Genomic DNA, 20029 nt, shown 5'->3' with positions numbered 1-20029 from the left:
ACCAGTATGTTTAAAGCCCAAACCACATAAGCGCGAAAATGCACGCGACAGCGACGAGCGACGCGACGTAGATCGTCGTCGCGCGATCAGTCGCTAGCGCAGGCAAACCTCATTCACGCGACGGCTTCGGCGAGCGAATTCCACTGTTGCTGGCATGAGGCCGTCAACTCGTTCCAAGAAAACCGCGTAGCGAGCGGTATGAAATTTAAAAATAAGATATATTGTTGTGTAATAAAACGGAAAGTGTTTATTATTGCATTGAAGCACTTTTTATATGCACATGCGTAATAAACATTGCGTTATTTCTTGTTGCGCATACGTAACTCGGGCAGGGTTACGTGCACCTACGTAGTCTTTGTCTTTTTCCGGTTTTTCGCTATTGGCTGCTTGAGCCCAGCACTTCCGGGCGATGAGCGACGGTTTCCAAATCTGGAGAACCGAGCGATCGCGCGAAAACGAGCACGCGACACGTCGCGCGAACGCCCTGTTTCGTCGCTCATAGCGTCGCTCGTCGCTGTCGCGTGCATTTTCGCGCTTATGTGGTTTGGGCTTAAAAGCAGACACTTCTACAGGGCTACAAGCGATCAAAGGATAATCACGTGCAGTAAACAGCCAAGGAATGACAGCACGACAAGAGGCTTGCATGACCTAACGATAGCTCACGTAGCGCAACGCGAATCTAAAACATGCAACCAACGCACACAGCGACTGTTTCTTACGGTGATATAAAATAAGCCACCTCAAAACATACCTGCCTATCGGGTCTCTGGGTCGTCATCCCCGCTGTGCCAACAAGCTGGCCGGGCCATCACTTCCTGCATACCATTTGTCACGCAATGAAGTAACCCAGTTACGTAGTTCAGCGACTTTCTTCAACTTACCGAAGTTTTGGCATAGGCTGTGCACTCTTCAGTCGCCCGTCAAAAAGCTCACGCTCTCGCATAACATCAGTCACTGCTTGTCACACCAGGGGTCGAGCATTGTATTCGGAAGCACACTCGACATTGAATCACGCGAACAACACGAGTAATCGATAAATGGAGGAAGAAATCACTTTTCAGAGCGAACACGAAGGCGCGCGTCCGATGTGGCTGGAGCAGGCAACGTACGCGAGTCATCGACCGCCACTCGATCAAAGCAGCAGAACTTCCCGACACGCGGAAACTATCATGTAGACGAATTCCAAAGGAGGATCAGTATACAATTCACGCAATATCTATCAACACGGCAATTATGTAACCGCGGACTTGCTGCACATGTTTTTGCGTGAAGCTGGTGATGAGCCCGCAGTACAACGAGGCCTGTTGCAACTACTAATTTACAAGCTTAACTAAAATAAGTATGCAAGTGGCAGAACTAACAAGTTATTATATAAATATTTTAAAAATAACAATAAAGTGTATTTATAACTTTTCAAGGCAAATGAAGCCTTCTTGATTATGAGTTTGCAATATGAGTATTTATGTAGTTTTTTGTATTTTGTTTTGCATAAAGAAAAAAAAAGGTTTCACAACTCATGTCAACAGCACTGGCCGTCTCTGAGTCTCTGCAACATAATGCCAATAAGTACAGATCTCGAGGGCAATGCTTTTGCAGCAGCGGCTTTGTTCGTGTGCAGAAAAGAATGAATGGCATGCATTCCTGCTCTACAGAGAAGAAAGGTATCTGACCGGGTGTCCGTTCCTCTAAGTCTCTACGCAGTGGTGTTCTGTGATGGCGTAGCTAGGGGTTGGCACACTGAGTCCGTTACCCCTTTCTGCCCTCCCCCCTCCCCGCGCCTTTCGGGTGATTTTTTTTTTTTTGGCGTGGTATACATAGAGCAAAATGACTATTCGCGTGCTCCCCCCCCCCCTCGCCATTCCCCGAGATCAACGAGGGATTCCTTTCCTTACCCTCCCTTGTTTTTTTTTAATCTACGCCGCTGTGTCTACGTGACAGCTAGCGTTGTGACAGCAAAATAGTGGCGGAGTGAGAGGCATGAATGCGCATTAAAACTTCCCTCTTCCTCTCCATCACGCCTTCGCTCTCCGCCACCTACCAGTGGCTGGGAGGGGGGCACACATTTGGCAGCTGCCGCTCCCAGCCATATTTTTGTTGTAAAAGTATGACTGATATTTAAATACGCTTTCATATGCTCACTAAAACGATACGATCAGTTTATCTCCTGTGCTGCCCTCGGTGTCCACTGAGCCCCACCATGGTAGTCTAGAGGCTAAGGTACTCGGCTGCAAACCCGCAGGTCGCGGGATCGAATCCCGGCAGCGGCGGCTTCATTTTCGATGGAGGCGGAAATGTTGTAGGCCCGTGTGCTCAGATTTGGTTAAAGAACCCCAGGTGGTCGAAATTTCCGGAGCCCTCCACTACGGCGTCTCTCGTAATCATAACGTGGTTTTGGGACGTTAAACCCCACAAATCAATCAATCATCGGTGTCCTCTGATCGGCTTATGGAACCATCCCCCTCCATGCAAATGGCAAATTGGCTCGTCTATGCAACTGTTTGGGATACCGCTTCAGCGTAAGCGATCGACGCTATGCTTGTTAGATTTAAATACATATTCAAAATTTATGCGCGCAAGGTGGTGGAAAGCACCCCTGAATGCCCCAGTAAAGTTTGCCTCCACATCGCGCTTCTGGCATGAATATCCCATCATCATCATCAATAATAATAATAATAATAGTAATAATAATAATAATAATTGTTATTGTTGTTTTTGAGATGCACATGTACAACCTTATAATTGTTTCTGGGCGTGCTACATGAATAAGTACATAATAAATCATTGATTACTAATCAAATCGCAAGCCTTGGATGCCTCATTAAATGTAAAATTTGACCGTTGGCAGCGTCTCGCATCCTGCAATGTATACGGAACGATGGATGCATGCAAAAAGTAATCACCACGAGATGACGTGTCATTATAGCGCCACATGATAAAGTCATTACATCGCACACAATCCCATCATAGCTTGTCCAAAGGCTGCAGGCTGGCTGATTGGCTACGCAAAACGGTGTCATTATAACCGTGGAGGCAATGCATAACCACATTAGTTGCAGAAAGTTTTCGAAGGGCGGCAGGATGAACACATCAACTGATTGGAAAAAAGAAAGAGATGGCTATCGCCTTCGAGTTGTCTTACGTGAATTCATGCATAAGAGACCCTAGATTATTATTATTATTATTATTATTATTATTATTATTATTATTATTATTATTATTATTATTATTATTATTTGTTGCTCTAATGGTCTAGCTGATTTACAATTAAGCATGTGTACGAAGACATTCCCTTCATGTCGATGTTATATTTACTGAAATATGGTCGAAAAATCTATGGGAATACAAACTGTTTAGTGTTTTACATTTCCGAAAGACAACATGTACGTGAATGTCGAGATCAGCAATTGAATTAGACTTAGGGGCACGTTAAGAAATCACAAATCGTCGAAATTTCTGAAGCACTCTGCTACGGCGTTCTTTATTATCATATAGTGGTTTTGGGATCTAGAATTCTCGCGATTATTATATATAGTAGTAAGAAATTGAGTTTTTGTTGGCTCTAAAAGATTAACGAAAATTTTTTTCATTGTGATGTGTTTTGACATTAGGACACGCAGTGGAAAGTCTGCGTACTTTGATCATCAGAAATCCTGGCGCATGTTGTCATCTTAGTCTCTATTTCACACCTGATGCTAAGAGACATTAGGCTTTGCAGGTCTAATGTCAATCTAGTGACTCATTAGGTGTGCATTAGCTGCACATTAGACTCAAAATTCATTTTCATAAGGGCAGTGCAAGGCTACACGAAGAAAGTTGTGGTCAGCGTGTGGTTTTTGTGTGCCCGTTTTTCGACCGACTACCTGTGGTCTGTTGGAAAGGAGAAAAAAAAAAACGTTACGAAGATTTGTGTCACACTGTGCTCCCCATGTACAGAGTGCTATACACAGCATGTAAGGGTGAGATTGTGCTTAAACAAGTTAAAATAATGCAGGTAGCTCCAAATTAAAAAAAGAAAACGTTTCCTTTTAAATTAGACACCGGAACACTTCCTCTAAGAGCCTTCCTAGAGCAACGTGGTTTTTATATGCCATGGTTTTTATATGCCTATCAAATTTGTAACCAACCAGAAACAATTTACCACGTTTTCATACACTGTTGGGAAGAGGTATACTTTGCGGATGTTTCACAGAGGACAATTAAAGAAGAATTTCCGTTCACCGCTCCCGAAATTAGGTATTTTGCAATTGAGAATGATGATGGATTACCTTTTGATTTATACACGATGACTTTTTTGCAGAGTATATGGTGTTCTCGAATGGCTGGGTTTCACGGCGATCCTAACAGGAGACTAGCAAGACAGTGTTTTAAAGAAAGTAATTGTTCTTTCATGCTTGTTGTGTATTGTAATATATTGATCTTGTCCCCCCTTGTGTGAAGTTCAACCAGAAGTGAAGAAAAAAAAAAAAGAGCCATGGCTCTCTGGTGGAACTTGTACTTGCTACGCAAACGACCCGGGTTCCATCCTCAGTCGGACCCGAACAATCTGGGTTCGACCCCCACTGGCACCCAGGATTTTTTTCATTTCCATCTTTATCCATTTTGTGGTCACACAAAAATGCTCAATATTTTGCTCACAACCAGTGACGCTGGAATTTCTGCGAAACAAGCTCTTCTTTAACGCTATCGCACTGAAAATGTTGGAGGATGGTTGTGGTTCACCTTCCAAGAATAGAATGCAATAGCGTAATCGCCCCCCGGGAACGACGCCTTCAACCGCTTTGTCGGGATAACAGTATTGAAAAAAAAAAACGTCGACGTATCCGAAGTTCTAAGTTCCCATTTATTCTAAAATGCATCACTTTAATTTTTGTTAATTCTTTTATCCCGACAGAGCCACGTGCCCTGCATGAACTCAGTCAGCAGTACTCTAAGCCTCTCGTGGCTTCATGAGAGAGGTTTAAAATTTGCACATGAGATACATGAGATCTCTTCCAATGGTTCGTCGTAACTTTTACATGTTACCTTGCAAATCGGAGTCCAGCGGGCCTGCATGCTGCAAAAAATATGCACCACGAACGCAGAAAGGGCTTACGCCATTTGTTTCTGTGCAATCAAATATTGTGAAAAGGGTTGCTAGTTTATGCCTTCATTCCGCGACAACTAAATTGTGTCCGCGTGCACGGCACGACAGTTTTGATAATTAAGTTAGCAGGCCTTTAGTGGACGCATGTCCCCAGCAGTGGCTGACAGTCTTCTTCAGAAGATCAACAATGAAGGAAAACGTGGTGGCATGTACCGAATACCTGCTGTGTAAGAAGCCCATTTTTGCGCCGTATATGCACAAGGTTGACCATAATATAAAAAAAGTGGCAAATAGACATGGCGTTCATGTGGTCTTTACGGCACCTAGAAACCTTTCCGGATTATGCTCTAGGATAGGTGCAAAGGAATCCATACGCAATAGTTGTGGAATCAAGCATCGTCAAATGCGCCCCGAAAACGGTATATGAGATGCCGCTAAAATGTGGAAGGTCCTACGTGGGACAAACGGGCGCCGCGTTAATGAGCGCGCCAAGAAGCACGCCTTGTCAGTTGTAAGTAGACAAGGAGCGCATCCCCGGAACGTACTCGCCGGCCTGCCGCTTGTGTGGCAGCTCAATCGCCAACTATGAGCACATATTTTACTCCTGTCCGGCACACTTGTCCTCTGCCTCTTGGCACCTCAGAAGTCCACAACAGTGGGAGGCTGCTTTGTCCAGCACCAGACCAGACCTGCAACTTCGGCTGGTGACTCGGGCGGAGGACGTCGCGGCTAGGCACTGCCTGGACGGCACAACCGGCAGCCGGAAAGCCGCCCACAACACTGCTCTTTATTTTTTATATAGGCCTTATGACGAATAATATATATTATATAGGCCTTTTTGGCCTTATTACGAATAAAGTTTTTCACCACCACCACCACCACCACCACCACCACCACCACCACCACCACCACCACCACCACCACCACCACCAGCCCGCTCATTTGGTATGCGTGCTCCACGTGCAAGCCTTCGCTCAAAAAAAAAAAGATAAAGATTTTAGGAAAGAGCAGCACGAAAGTGGCGCGGGAACTCATGAAAGCTTTTATCATTAAAGAGAAGGGTGATTATTGCGTAAGTAGCACTCCGGTCAATCCATATAAGACAAAAGGAAATTTCCTGCGCAGGATTTGCTTGACATGAGGTGTGCATGAATCTTGCTTAACACATTTCCCTGTGACGCTTGAAGTACCTTATGTAAGCTGTTTCAAAAACGAATGAACCAGCCGATAGTTTGCACACTTCCTGTCAACTTCGTTTTTCCTGTGTTCGTCCGATCTTCGCGCGCATATTTTACGATAAGACATGCACCAACTGGCTTAACGAGAGGTCCTTCTAAGATATATCTGTCAATCTGCGTTGCTGAACGCGGGGGTCGCTTTCGTTGGAGGCCGAACGCTCGTGGCCCACGTACTGTGCTGTGCCAGTGCCCGTTAAAGAGCACCACATGGTCGAAATTTCAGAAGTCATTCACTACGGGGTGCCACATAATTGTAAGGTTCTAGGAGATAAATCCCCAGATACTATAAATATTAATCTCCATTGCTGATTTAAGTGATTTACATGTGGGGTTTAACGTCCCAAAACCACTATATGATTATGAGAGACGCCGTAGTGGAGGGCTCCGGAAACTTCGACCACCTGCGGTTTTTTAACGTGCACACCAATCTGAGCACACGGGCCTACAGCATTTTCGCCTCTATCGAAAATACAGCTGGCGGTGCTGGGATTTAATCGCGCGACCTGCGGGTAAGCAGCCGAGTACCTTAGACACTAGACCACCACGGCGGCGCTAATCTCCATTCCTCAAAATATGGTAATAAAGCACCATACATTGGCTCATGCACTAATTAAAAAAACAATGATAATTATGCATTGTTCGCGAGCCGAAATTTGAGAGCATTTATAATCAGTGAAAGCTATTTGTAACTCACCAGTCACCTTAAAACACCATGTTCATTGTCGTGATAGGCTGCCACATACGGGCATTTCAAGAGCACAAACCGGGAATGCGGGCGGCTGGCGTTCACCATGTCGTTTTCATACGCTACCTGTTCGTACAAGCCCTTAGTATCAATGCTTCTACTTGACGTTTTCTTATTGGCTCGCGTTTAGACCAGTTGCGTTCCGAGTCATGATATGACTCAAAACATTGCATTGTATGAACCAGCTCACCCAAATCAACGTTTTCCAGCAAAGACGAGCTACGGGCCCGTATTCATATCACCTCTTTTAGATATAGGGTACGCATTCCCTGATGTTTTGTGGGTAGCATTTCCCCGTTGGTCTGTGTTGTGGCACTCGCTATTCAAGATATAGCAATAGGTGAGATTACAGGGCTATCATCACAGTGATGTCTAATCAGGGGCAGCGCTACGTCAGAGAAGTTTGTTTAACAGCGAAAGTGTTCAAGCCGAAGGGAGGTTAGAACGTTTGTTGTGCGCAGAAAAACCTCGCCGAACGCAACTCGTCTGGGAGGGGGGGAGGAGGCAGCAGGAGGAGGAGAGTTTAGCGAGACAAAAAAATTTCTTCGCGAGGTGGGATTCAAATCCGAGTACCTTTAATCGTAAAGGAAGCGTTGTAACAACTCGACTATCCAGGCATGCTATAACACGACAAGCATTTATGGGAACCATATGACAGCGTTACTACGGGCGAGAGAACGTGAAATTATCGAAAATAGGAGATAAAAAAACACAGAGACAAGAATAAAAGGAGATAAAAAAAGAACCAAAGCGAGATAAATAAATAGTGAGAGAGAGCCTAACTTGGCTTTCCCAGGATTAATTGCCCCTCTCTATGCTAACGTATTTATACCGAAGTTTTACGGGCTATCTCTTGGCTATATGCTTGGCTGTTATACTAAGAAAGGTCGCCCAGCTACGCTGTTTTTTCAGGCTTGGCACAGTGCAAAACTGTCTAATTTTGTTCAGAACATTAGCCCAGCACGGGCCTTGTTCCGATTCGCGAATGGCACAGTGCCACGGACACACGGAGAAACGCTTTAAAATGTGTGTACCTTTCCATTCGCAGCCCTTCCGCAGAAGCTTCTTGAAGATGAGCGCTAGCCGTTCCTCGAGCCGCCGGCGTCGCGTACCGATGCCGCTGTTGCTGCTGCTCGCGCTGCTCACTGCGGTCCCCACGTGCAAGGCCACGAAGTTGCACAAGGTTGCTGCGCTGGCTGGCGCCTACGGAATCGGCGCCGGCGGACACTTCTTGGGTGGCCTAGGCCTGCTGCATGGCTTTCATGGTCTCTACAACCACAATTATGGGCATCACCATGATCACCACTACGAGCACCACGTACCATACGCCGTTCCGGTGCCGGTTCCAGTACAAGTACAGTTAGTATCACGTGTATCCATCACTTGTACTGAAGTCATCACGGATGCATTACAGTCACGTCATAACGAACAAAAGTTATCATGTCTATGCCATATGGCACTTGATTGTGCGTATACTCGTGGTCTAGTGCTTATGGTACTGGACTGCTCACCCGCAGGTCGCTAGATCGAATGCCAACCGTGGTGGCCGGATTTTCGATGGTGGCGAATATGCTTGAGGCCCGTGTGCTTAGATTCAGGTGCACGCTAAATAACCCCCGGTGGTCAAGCTTTCCAGAGCCTTCCACTACGGCGTCTCTCATAATCATATCGTCACGGGGTCGTGATAACGACGAAGGGAGCAGGCGGTGGGTCGAAGATCAAACTGTTTATTCCGCCGAACTTGTAGCCACGATAAAGGAAATTGAGATTACAGCGAGACACTGGCACAAATATCGGCGAACTGAGCGTCGGTCGTCGATGAACTGCCAAGTGGCGAAGCGTGTTGGCATTTATACACTCGCCATCGAACATTCTGGCGTTATCGCTAGCCGTGACGTAGAATCCAGAACAATCTGAAATGCTCTCGACGTGGGCGTAATCTCAATAAAATGATCTACGGCAGCCCTGAAGCTTCTCGAATATTGTTGGCGTGGTTTGCGCTGAGAATCGTGTACAGCGTAACGGAGTGATAAGAAAACTTGAGGAAGGAGCGTGGCATTGCCCCCCTCTGAAAAAGGCATCGTCCCGATGCTTTAACAAAAAATGAAAGTGCAATAATAATGTAATAAAGTACAAATAATAAGTACAATACAGCAATAATAATAACAGCAATAAAATAAACTCTTTCAGTTCGTTAACGCAGTTCACGAAATGGCTTTAGGCGCGCGACATGGACGACTTTAGGTCGCGATCGGCGCCGTTGAGAGTTCGTAATGTCGTCGGGGACAACCTGGTAGTCGAGTGGGCCGGGGCGTCGTACTACCCTGTATGGTCCGAAGTACCGTCGCAAAAGTTTTTCACTGAGTCCACGTCGGTGTATCGGCATCCATACCCAAACATGTTCACCGGGCTGGTATTCCACGAAGCGTCACCGAAGATTGTAACAGCGGCGGTCGGTCGTCTGCTGATTCGTGATGCGCAGGCGGGCGAGTTGACGAGCTTCGTCAGCGCGCTAAAGATAGAGGGTGACGTCGAGGTTTTCTTCATCAGCGACGTTAAGCAGCATTGTGTCGAGCGTCGTTACCGAGTTCATTCCGTAGATCAACAGGTACGGTTGCATCTGCGTCATCTCTTGCAAGGCCGTGTTGTATGCGAAGGTCACGTACGAAAGGATGGCGTCCCACGTCTTGTGTTCCGCGTAAATGGTCAGCATGTCGGCGATTATCTTGTTTAGCCGCTCGGTGAGACAATTTGTCGGTGGGTGGTAGGCGGTCATGCGGCGGTGGCTTGTAAGGCTATGTCTCAAGATCACTTGAGTCAAATCAGCAGTAAAGGTAGTACCTCTATTGGTGATGACAACCTATGGCGCCACGACGAAGGACGATGTTCTCAACGAAGAACTTGGCTATATACCTCTTTGGCGCTACCTTTGTGTAGGGCCTTGTTTCTGCGTAGTGGGTGAGGTAGTCAGCAGCTACGACGATCCATTCGTTTCCCGAATTCGACGTTGGACACTGCCCCAGTAGGTCCATCCTGATTTGTTGGAACGGTCGGCGAGGTGGTTCCATCGGCTGAAGAAAGCCTGCTGGCCTTGTCGGCAGTGTCTTGCGTCGCTGACTGTCTCGGCATGTCCTCGTACACGTAATGAGCGACGTCGGCGGCAAGGCGCGGCCAGTAGTACCTTTCTTGTATCCTCGTGAGCGTGCGGGAAACACCAAGGTGTCCTGCCGTTGGATCATCATGCAGGGCATGGAGGAGTTCTGGCCGCAGAGCTGAAGGTACTACAAGAAGGTACTTGACTCGAAGCGGCGAGAAGTTCTTCTTTTGAGGAAGACCGTTTCGCAGCGAAAACGACGTAAGTGCCCGTTTGAATACCTTCGGAACAACGGAGGTCCTGCTCTCGAGGTAATCGATTAGGCTCCCAAGTTCCAGGTCAGCCCGCTGGCGTTCAGCAAAATCATCGGCAGTTATCGTTCCCAAGAAGCAGTCGTCATTCAGGTTTTCGGGCAGTGGTGGGTCGACGGGGGCTCGCGACAGGCAGTCGGCATCGGAGTGTTTTCTGCCGGACTGGTAAATGACGGCAATGTCGTATTCTTGAAGTCTCAGGCTCCATATGGCAAGGCGACCTGAGGGGTCCTTCAAGTTAGCTTGCCAACACAAGGCGTGGTGGTCGCTCACAACTTTGAAGGGCCTGGCGTAGAGGTAAGGATGAAACTTTAGCGTCACCCAGATGATGGCAAGGCACTCTTTTTCTGTTGTGGAATAATTGCTTTCTGCCTTAGATAGCGACCAGCTAGCGTCTCTAATAACCATTTCCAGTCCATCAGTTCTCTGCACAAGGACGGCGCCAATTGATTGATTGATTTGTGCGGTTTAACGTCCCAAAACCACCATATGATTATGAGAGACGCCGTAGTGGAGGGCTTCGGAAATTTTGACCACCTGGGGTTCTTTAACGTGCACCCAAGTCTGAGCACACGGGCCTACGACATTTCCGCCTCCATCGGAAACTCAGCCGCCGCAGCCAGGATTCAAACCCGCGACCTGCGGGTCAGCAGCCGAGTACCTTAGCCACTAGACCACCGCAGCGGGGCGGGCGGCGCCGAGTCCTACGCTGCTTGCCTCAGTGTGCACTTCTGTTTCGGCGTTTTCGTCAAAATGTGCGAGTATCCGAGGCATCTGCAGGCATCGTTTTAGTTCCCCAAATGCTTTCTCCTGTAGGGTTTCCCACTTGAACTCGACGTCAGTCCTCGTCAGTTTAGTGAGTGGCTCGGCGATGCGGGCAAAGTTTTCGACAAAGCGCCTGTAATAGGTGCACAGGCCGAGAAATCGACGCACGGCCTCCTCGTCGGCGGGCGGCGGAAATGAAGCGATGGCGGCTGTCTTCTGCGGATCAGGTCTTACTCCGGACTTGCTTATCACGTGGCCCAAGAACAAAAGTTCCTCGTACGCGAAGCGGCACTATTATGGCTTCAGGGTGAGTCCGGAAGTCATCATGGCTTGAAGCACAGCTTCAAGGCGCCGAAGATGCTCATCGAAGCTTGAGGAAAACAGGACGACGTCGTCCAAGTAAACGAGACAAGTCTGCCCCTTCAATCCTGCCACCACTGTGTCCATAACGCGTTGAAAAGTCGCAGGTGCTGAGCAAAGACCGAAGGGCATGACCTTGAACTCGAAAAGGCCGTCTGGTGTAATAAACGCAGTCTTTTCTGGGCCTCTCTCGTCTACATTGATTTGCCAATAGCCTGTCTTGAGGTCCATCGATGAAAAGTATTTGGTGCTGCGGAGTCGATCAAGGGCAGCGTGTATTCGGGGGAGAGGGTATGCGTCCTTAGTTATCTTGTTGAGTCAGCGATAGTCAACGCAGAAGCATAGTAGTGTTCCATCCTTTTTCTTCACTAACACGACCGCTGACTCCCATGGACTTTTTGAAGGATAGATAATGTCGTCGTAGAGCATTTCGTCGACTTGTTTCTTTTTTGGCTCACGTTCTCACGTCGAAACTCTGTATGGACTTTGACGGAGTGGCCTGGCATTTTTTTCTATTACGATTCGATGTTTCGCGACAGGGGTCTGTGGAATTATTGATGACGACGAGAAGCAGCTCTTGTATTTTAGGAGCGAATTTTCGAGCTGCTCTTGTTTATGCGACGAAAGGATCGGATTAACGTCGAATGCTGGTTGAAGGGTTTCAGTCGTCGCAGTAGATTCGGCGGTATCGGTGAGGGCGAAAGCCTTGTTGGCTTCCAGTATCTCTTCGATGTAGGCAACCGTCGTGCCTTTGCTCACGTGCTTGTACTCATTGCTAAAGTTCGTGAGCATCCCTCTTGCGTTTCCTCCTCGCAGCTTGGCTATTCCTCTTGCGACGCAAATTTCGCGGTTGATCAAGAGGTATTGGTCAACCGGGTTGAGCTAGCCAGGTGATGGCGAACGAGAAGATCCTCGGGGTGTCTACTGTGCGGCTGCAAGGTAGTCGGCGATGTCGCGGGGTCTTCCCCCCCACCCCCCCCCCCCCCCGTCCGCTGTGGACGTGGCGCATCTACGGCAAAACCACGCAGTCCCATCTGACGGTACTGGCAGCGGCAGTAGGTTTGGCCAGCTTTTTCGCAATGGTAGCAGAGAGGTCGGGGGCACACCACACGTCGGTTTTCTTCGGAGCGTTGCGCTGACTGGCGGATGGGTGGTATGGCGTCGGTGGCGGCAGTGGCTGGTGGCAAAACTGCGACGGTGCGGCCTCTTGACGTGGACGTGAAGGGGGAGCGTAGCGTCGGGTTGCAGCATCGTAGCTCATCGCTTGCGGCTGAGACTGCGGAGCTTCGGACATTCCAAGCGATTGCCGAACTTCTTCATGCCCAATGCTGGCGATCGAATTAACTTGAGGCTGCGGCGAAAGTAATAGCTTGCGCAGCTCTTCCCGTACAATTGCTCGGATTGTCTCGTGCAAGTCGTCGCTGCTGAGGGCATGAGTCTCGGAGTAGTGCACTGCTGAGGAGCGGTGGTCATACTGCCTTGTACGCATTCCCAGTGCCTTCTCGATTGTGGTAGCCTCGGTGAGGCTACCACATCGACCGTCTTCAGTGGGTTGCGCACAAGCCCCGCAAACAACTCTTCTTTAAGGCCTCACATAAGGAGTCGGACCTCCTTGTCCTCGGCCATGGCGAAGCCAGCGTGGCGGAACAACCGGGTCATCTCCTCGACGAAGATTCGGACATTCTCGTTGGGGAGTTGCACACATGGTCGCAGCACGTTTCTTGCAGACGACGCTCATGAACGTGCGGAGAAACGTCGTCCGAAATACATCCCAGCTTCGCAGCGTAGACTCCCGGTTCTCGAACCACGTCTTTGCGGCATCTTCTAGGTAGAAGTATGCACGGTGTAGTTTTTCTTCGTTGTCCCAGCTGTTTAAGAAGGTGACTTGGTTGTATGTCTCGAAACAGGTTTCCGGGTCTTCATTGGGTGCTCCATCGAAGCTTGGTAGCTCTCGGCGTGGGCTCATCACAATAGCCACAGGCTGTGGCGCAGCGGCAGCCATCGTTGCAGCAGTGGTCATCATGGTAGACGTGCGAGTCTTGTTGGTTAAACGACCGTACTCCGGTGGTAGACCTTGCTGCCTATGGCTTACTACCTGCTCGTGATTGGCGTCAGTGTCTTCTCTACGACGTGGACTTCGTTAACGGCTGGAAGGGAGCATGCAGTACATGGATCAGGAAGCACCTCCACCAGATGTCACGGGGTCGTGGCAAAGACGAAGGGAACTGACAGTGGGTTGAAGATCAAACTTTTTATTCAGCCGAACTTGTGGCCACGAAAAAGGAAATTGAGATTACAGCAAGACACTGGCACTGATATCGGCGAACTGAGCATCGGTCGTCGATCAACTGACAAGCGGCAAAGCGTGATGGCATTTATACACTCGTCATTGGAAATTCTAGCGTTATCGCAAGCAGTGACGTACACTCCAAAATGATCTGAAATGCTCACGATGTGGGCGTAATCTCAGCAAAATGATCTACGGTAGCCCTGAAGCTTCTCGAATACTGTAGGCGCGGTTTGCGCTGAAAATCGTGTACAGCGTAACGGGGTGATAATAAAACTTGAGGAAGGAGCGTGGCAATATGGTGGTTTTGGGGCATTACACCCCGAATATTATTATGGTAATGTACGTATGTTAAATTAATCCATAACTTTTGTTTCGTGAGTCGCGTTTATTAATATTCACATTAGAGGTCAGTTAGGCTTGACGCAAACTGACCAGCATTTGGTGGTTATCCAGTCGGACCTTCTCGTTGCCATAAATTTTAGTTAGGACGACAAATATTTGTACTTGACTGAATGTTGGTTATATTTAAGACTGCTTCAGATTGTGATAGAGCACGTAGGGGGAGATGAGAGCGAAATCGAGGCTAGCTCGCAATTTCTGTTTTGGCATTCTGTAAAGTTATCAAAGTGCGCAGTGCACCGGCTTCGATCGCTGTTCAATGAGCACACAATCAAATGCAGTTCACATCCTGAACTCTTACAGAACCTTTGCTTTGAAATGCCACTTTCCTGTGGGTCTAAATTTTCCTCAATTCTAGCGTGTCTCCGTAAAAATATTCGATCCCTTCTAAACTCCCTTGGGACAACTTCAGTGAAATCATGTGTTTCGTTCATTGCGGAACGGAAGCACGGCGCGAAGGCAATTTTCGCCACCTTCGTATGTTAACGAAGAGTCCACCACTGCCGTCAATCATAGAACCAAACATCGGCTGCCTCGTCGAGTCAGCTGCTTGAGTCATTGAGCCGGAGTGACACTTCTATAAGACTATATTCACGGTGAGCTATTTATTATATTCCAGCAGGGTTTCCATTCGTCCATCAGTCTTTCGAAATATGCGATTCATTGATTAGAAAGAAAGCGTTACACGAAAATGTTTTATGCCAGGGTCCACTGACGTATTTCCGTCACAAATTTCACATTGTAAAATATATACTACCAAATACCAAAGTGAAAAACGTGAAGGAAAAGTTCTGTTGCGGGGCGTAGAACCAATGACCTCTCAATGCGCAGCGCGCGGCGCTAACCACTATAAGACACGGAGCGCACGTTGTCGAGACTGTTAGCGGCAAGCCAATTTATATGTATACAATTTATATGTATATGTATACATATCGTTTGGTGGTGCTCAGAGCTTCGCAACTTGAGTGCATTTTCGTCATCAGTATCAAGATGGCGCGACAAGTTTGTATAGGGCGCGCTCTGAAGGTCGTCGCTTCCTTTCTCCATGCCTGTCGTGTTTCGATGAGCGCCACTTCCACGGAGCAAGGTATTATCAGCAAGGTCAAGCTTGTGCACTTATCAGACTCGTCATACAGGATAACACAAAGGTCACTCCGCTCGCTGCCGCAGGCCGCATTTACGAAAAAAGCACGCTGCTCACACACGAGGTGAGGATTGTGATTGTTGTCCGGTGTATACTTGTGCGTTCGTTTCATCTGTCTTTCTTTCTTAGAAGTGTGACAGCTTGGGCTAGTTGGTATGACATGACGATAGTTATAGCGCGAGAACAAAACGACGACACAGAGACAAGAAGGACCTTGTCCTTCGTGTCCTTCTTGTTTTTGTGTCGTCGTTTTGTTCTCGCGCTATAACTATCGTATTTCTTTCTGTTTGAACAGCGCGCTTTAGGTGGCGAGCTGGGACAGTTCCTAGTTCGTGCTCGTCCTGTGTGGGCCCATTTCGTGCGTGTTTTCTGCTTGAGTAGCGCGCTGCAAGTTTCGAGCTGCTTGCCGTTCTTCGCGTGACTTTGGAAGTTGTTGCTATAGCATTCATTCCTCCGCCCTTGTGGCAAAACAATGCACAATAAACGCTCAACTACCACTGTGAAGACACGTTTCACTTTTGTGTTATACAAATTTCTAGAAAGGGGGATCAGCCACGTTTGTTTAGTATTGAAATCTCTGAAGCATGATGCAGCCTACAATCCAATGGTGTGATAGTCTAATTTCGTCCAAGTTTCTGGAGGCCTTTGCAGTGGCTATGATGCTCGGAGGTAAAGGGCATCTGAGAGCAACTAAAAGATATATCAATCAATCAATTTAATATTCATAACAAAAATATAGTACAGTTAAGGAAGGGAAAGCAGGCAACCATCCATACGTGGCACGAAGCCACAAGAAAATCCGAACGGATTTCTTGTAAAGAAAAACCTCTTAGTTGCCGAAAAATTTGTCCTGGTCCGGTGTTCGAACCCGGGACCAACACCTATCCGGGGCGGTCACTCTGCCAATTGAGCTAACCAGGAATCTAGCAATTGCCAGCGGGCTTCCACAGAACTCATTTGCAAATAGAGTACAATGTGTAAAGGCTGGTCAATGTTCTTTACAAGGATGACCCGAAACATACTAACCTAAGAGTGTGGAGTTTCATCTAAATTCAAAATGTGATCACAAGCTCTTAACAAAGTGATTGCGTGTGCAACTCACTCAGATACTTAACGTTGTTTTGGTCCAGCATCAGGCATACTGCGTACCCGCTCCGCGGCCCAGTTTTAACGAACAGGAACATTTTACAATGGAAAGACCAGGAGGCTTGCGTGCACCCTTTTCTGCGCTTCTTGCAATCGACCGGTCTCTCTTAACTACTCTAAACACAACATCCTTGCTACTTTTTTATCCTGTGTGTATGAGCTTTTTCTTCTTTTTTCTTTTTTCATACACTCTCTTTCTTGCCCATATTTTCCCACCCTAATGGTGGGTAGCAAACCGGATGCTAATAACTGGTTAACAGTGCGAAATTGACAAAGAGAAAGGAGATACACCGAACACAGATGAGCGCTGACTTACAACTGAGTTTATTTGCACATCAACAAGCCTTTTTATGCGCCAAGGAAGACTGGTTAACCTGCAGCCTTCCTTTTCCTATCTCTATTAAATTTTTGCTCAATTGATTAGACAAGGAAATCCGATATTTTTAGCCACGCGCACCTCTTTCATACACTATATATGTGAATATGGCTTTTATAAGCTTCAATGAACATTTCTAGGTTTCAGCATTCATCTTATTGTCGTCGAACGAGACCATGTGTTGAATATTTTCACCGTAAGACATATGACTACACATTACTTCTCTGAATTTTGTCTCGGAGTTTCGTATTCGTTTGCTGACTGTTTTAGGGACACATCATCTAGATAGAAGTGAGAGCTTAGGATACTGAGCCGCTTTCTTCTGGGGAAAACCACGAACATGCTGCGGAAATTGATGGGTAATTCTACTTGATCAAACTTGCCCCGGTTCCAAAGCTTAAATCTTTACTTAAAGAGAATGTTCTATTTGATTAAGAAAAGGTCATTTAGGTGGGTGGCGTGGCAGGTGCTCAAGTGGCTCACACAGGAGAGAAGATATAGTATTACCAAACTTGGCAGTTCTAGACCTAGGAAGATTACACCTGCTTACTTTTTTAGATATACATCACAAGCTCATACTATTATATGCCAGACAGACTATAGGGACAAATTATATCATCAAGAAGCTTGCACTTGAAATACCTCACGTAATAATATTTACCACACAATGTCGGACTCCTCAACGTCCTACCCTCCCCCCGCCTTACAAAAAAAAATTCTTGTATGTTTCAGAAAAGTACGCACGACATTACCTTTTAAAAGTACTATATGTTTCTAAGTTTTCTGTTTTACTTTTTTCCCCTCTCTTGTTAACATGTACTTGTGTTTCATAGGATACTAATACCACTGCTTCAAATACTCTTCATGCTTCGTAAGTAGCCTCTTTTTTGCTTTACATATCTTTCTACTGCAGCAATCCTGATAGCATTTTTGGATGTGCTACTTAATTCACCAGCAAAAGTGGGGTCATGCTTAACATTTATTTTGTTGAGTACACAAATCTTCATCACGAAAAAATGTTTCTGTTTATGTTTTCTTTCATTAATTAGCGCATTTTTGTTTATTAAAAGCATAGTCTTGACGCCAACATTTTTGTCGACGAAGCCGATGGTGACGCTGCGGCTTGTCGAACTGCCCTGATTTCTCTTATTTTCTTTCTTTTTATAAGAAGGAAATACCTTAGTCGGGAGATCAATAATTCATTGTTTGCTCTCTTTGCACAGGTAGAATGCAATTAAGCATAATAACGCCATTGCATTATTATTATTATTATTATTATTATTATTATTATTATTATTATTATTATTATTATTATTATTATTATTATTATTAACACATCTAGTGGTATTTTCTTTTGTATTGTAACAAAAGTGGTGTATGCTAATACACTGAAGATGATAGGCAGCGTGTATAAATAAACAAATTTATCACTAATGTTGCTTTGATGACTAATAATTGTTGGGGGTTAACGTCCCAAAACCATGATATTATTGTGAGGGACGCCGTAGTGGAGGGCTACGGTTGTTTCGACCACCTGGAGTCATTTAACGTGCAAGGCTTGAATTTAAGAAAACCGCTTTCAAGCATTTTGGCGTCTATTGAAAATATGGCTGCGACGACTGGGATTCAATGGCGCGACCTTCGGGTGAGCAGTCGAACACTATAACCATTTGACCACGGCGGCGAGTCTTTAACGACTCCGTGTGTGTTTAAACTTTGCATTGACGGAATCTTTCTGGGCGTGGTAAGTGTGGTATATCCATGCTTCCTTACTTGTTCGAGTTATACGTCATCAGATTACATTAACTTCAGTGGAGGATGTCTGTCCCCGCCTGCACGCACTGTGATACTATTCCCAGAACTCGTGTTACCCATTCCCCTCCGGCGGAAGTTTGCAATTTTCAAAAAATGCGAGCAAACAAGTAAGCACAAGGCTATTGAAATGTGTTCCTCAATCTATGTGAAAGCATTTGACAGGTGTGAATGTCATGCCCTTTTGTAAGTTAAGTTCATATGACGTCATCGTGAAACATTGTTGAAACACGCAGCGTTCACCATCTGCATACGGACCATCACCATTATTTCGGCTACCACGGCTTCGGATACCACAGCGGCTACGGGGGATACGATGGCTCGTGGTGAAGCCCCGAACTGTGATGACCTCTGCGGAGAACACCGACTCACTGAGCACTTGACTAAAAACCGCATCAGGGATTCCGAAGTGTACATGTGACTCAAGTGTCTGTGAACGCTATTTCTAACGAGAACAAGCAGCTTTCAGATTGTTAGAATTGCTATGACAATTTCATCGATTTCATCGGCAGTGTACACAAACATACGTATGCATGTGTGAAGTCAGCATAGAACAAGCTGGATGCCCAGCAGAGTTAATGTGTTGCGATAGGCTGCCGAAGAAATCGAAGCGATGCTTGCGATAAGTTTCCAATGAATGCTATCCTAGCATGCGATCAGTTTGACTGCGCTAATACCGGTTCCTAGTTTCAATTTTTATCACGTCATGCGCGTGCAGTTGTGCAAAGTAAATAAAATGTTTTTCAACACCAGTCTGGATATCATATTTTAATAAATACGTCATTATAATATCATACCGACTCGTAATAAGGCTACTGACACATTGTGTACATTACCCTCGAATGCCGGGATTTACTGACTTCATCGTCAAGCGGACCCTTCACGGTTGGTGCGGATTCTAATTGGCCTACATTTCTGAATCCACAGTCCCACGGATGGGTGACAGCCGGCGTAAACGACGAAACCAAGAGAGACGTGGACACATGTGACGCAGCTTGACCTTCGTTGCGGAAGTCGCAGCGACGTGCTGAGTCACACGGCACCTTGGTAACAGCGAACACTGAATAAGCGACTGTCTAGTTGTCTGAAGACAGAACAGTCTTCATAGTTCTTCGGTCCCTCCTAGATTCACTTCGCATGTTCATCGGCAAGCCCAAGTCACCATACCGTAAGCCCGTGCAACAAGTGCTCGATAGTCTGTCTCTAGTACTTGCAAGTCTTCCGTAAGCACTATTACTCAACTATCTACAGTGCAACATGATGTGG

General features: G+C 46.6%; 1 protein-coding gene across 1 annotated transcript in view; it reads left to right on the top strand.

Moving 5' to 3' along the window:
* Nucleotides 1-19515, top strand: part of LOC119175437 (uncharacterized) — a 39600-nt gene extending 20085 nt beyond the window's left edge. The window contains exons 2-3 of the mRNA XM_075881232.1: nt 8115-8425; nt 19000-19515. Coding sequence (XP_075737347.1) covers nt 8139-8425; nt 19000-19093 — 381 coding nt within the window. The 5' untranslated portion in view covers nt 8115-8138 and the 3' untranslated portion in view covers nt 19094-19515. The remainder of the gene's footprint in view (nt 1-8114; nt 8426-18999) is intronic.
* The last annotated feature ends 514 nt before the right edge of the window (nt 19516-20029 follow it).

Source organism: Rhipicephalus microplus, chromosome X, assembly GCF_043290135.1.
Source record: "Rhipicephalus microplus isolate Deutch F79 chromosome X, USDA_Rmic, whole genome shotgun sequence".
Lineage (NCBI taxonomy): Eukaryota > Metazoa > Arthropoda > Arachnida > Ixodida > Ixodidae > Rhipicephalus > Rhipicephalus microplus.
Note: the sequence above shows the minus strand (reverse complement) of the source record. Positions and strands in the feature narration are given on the sequence as shown.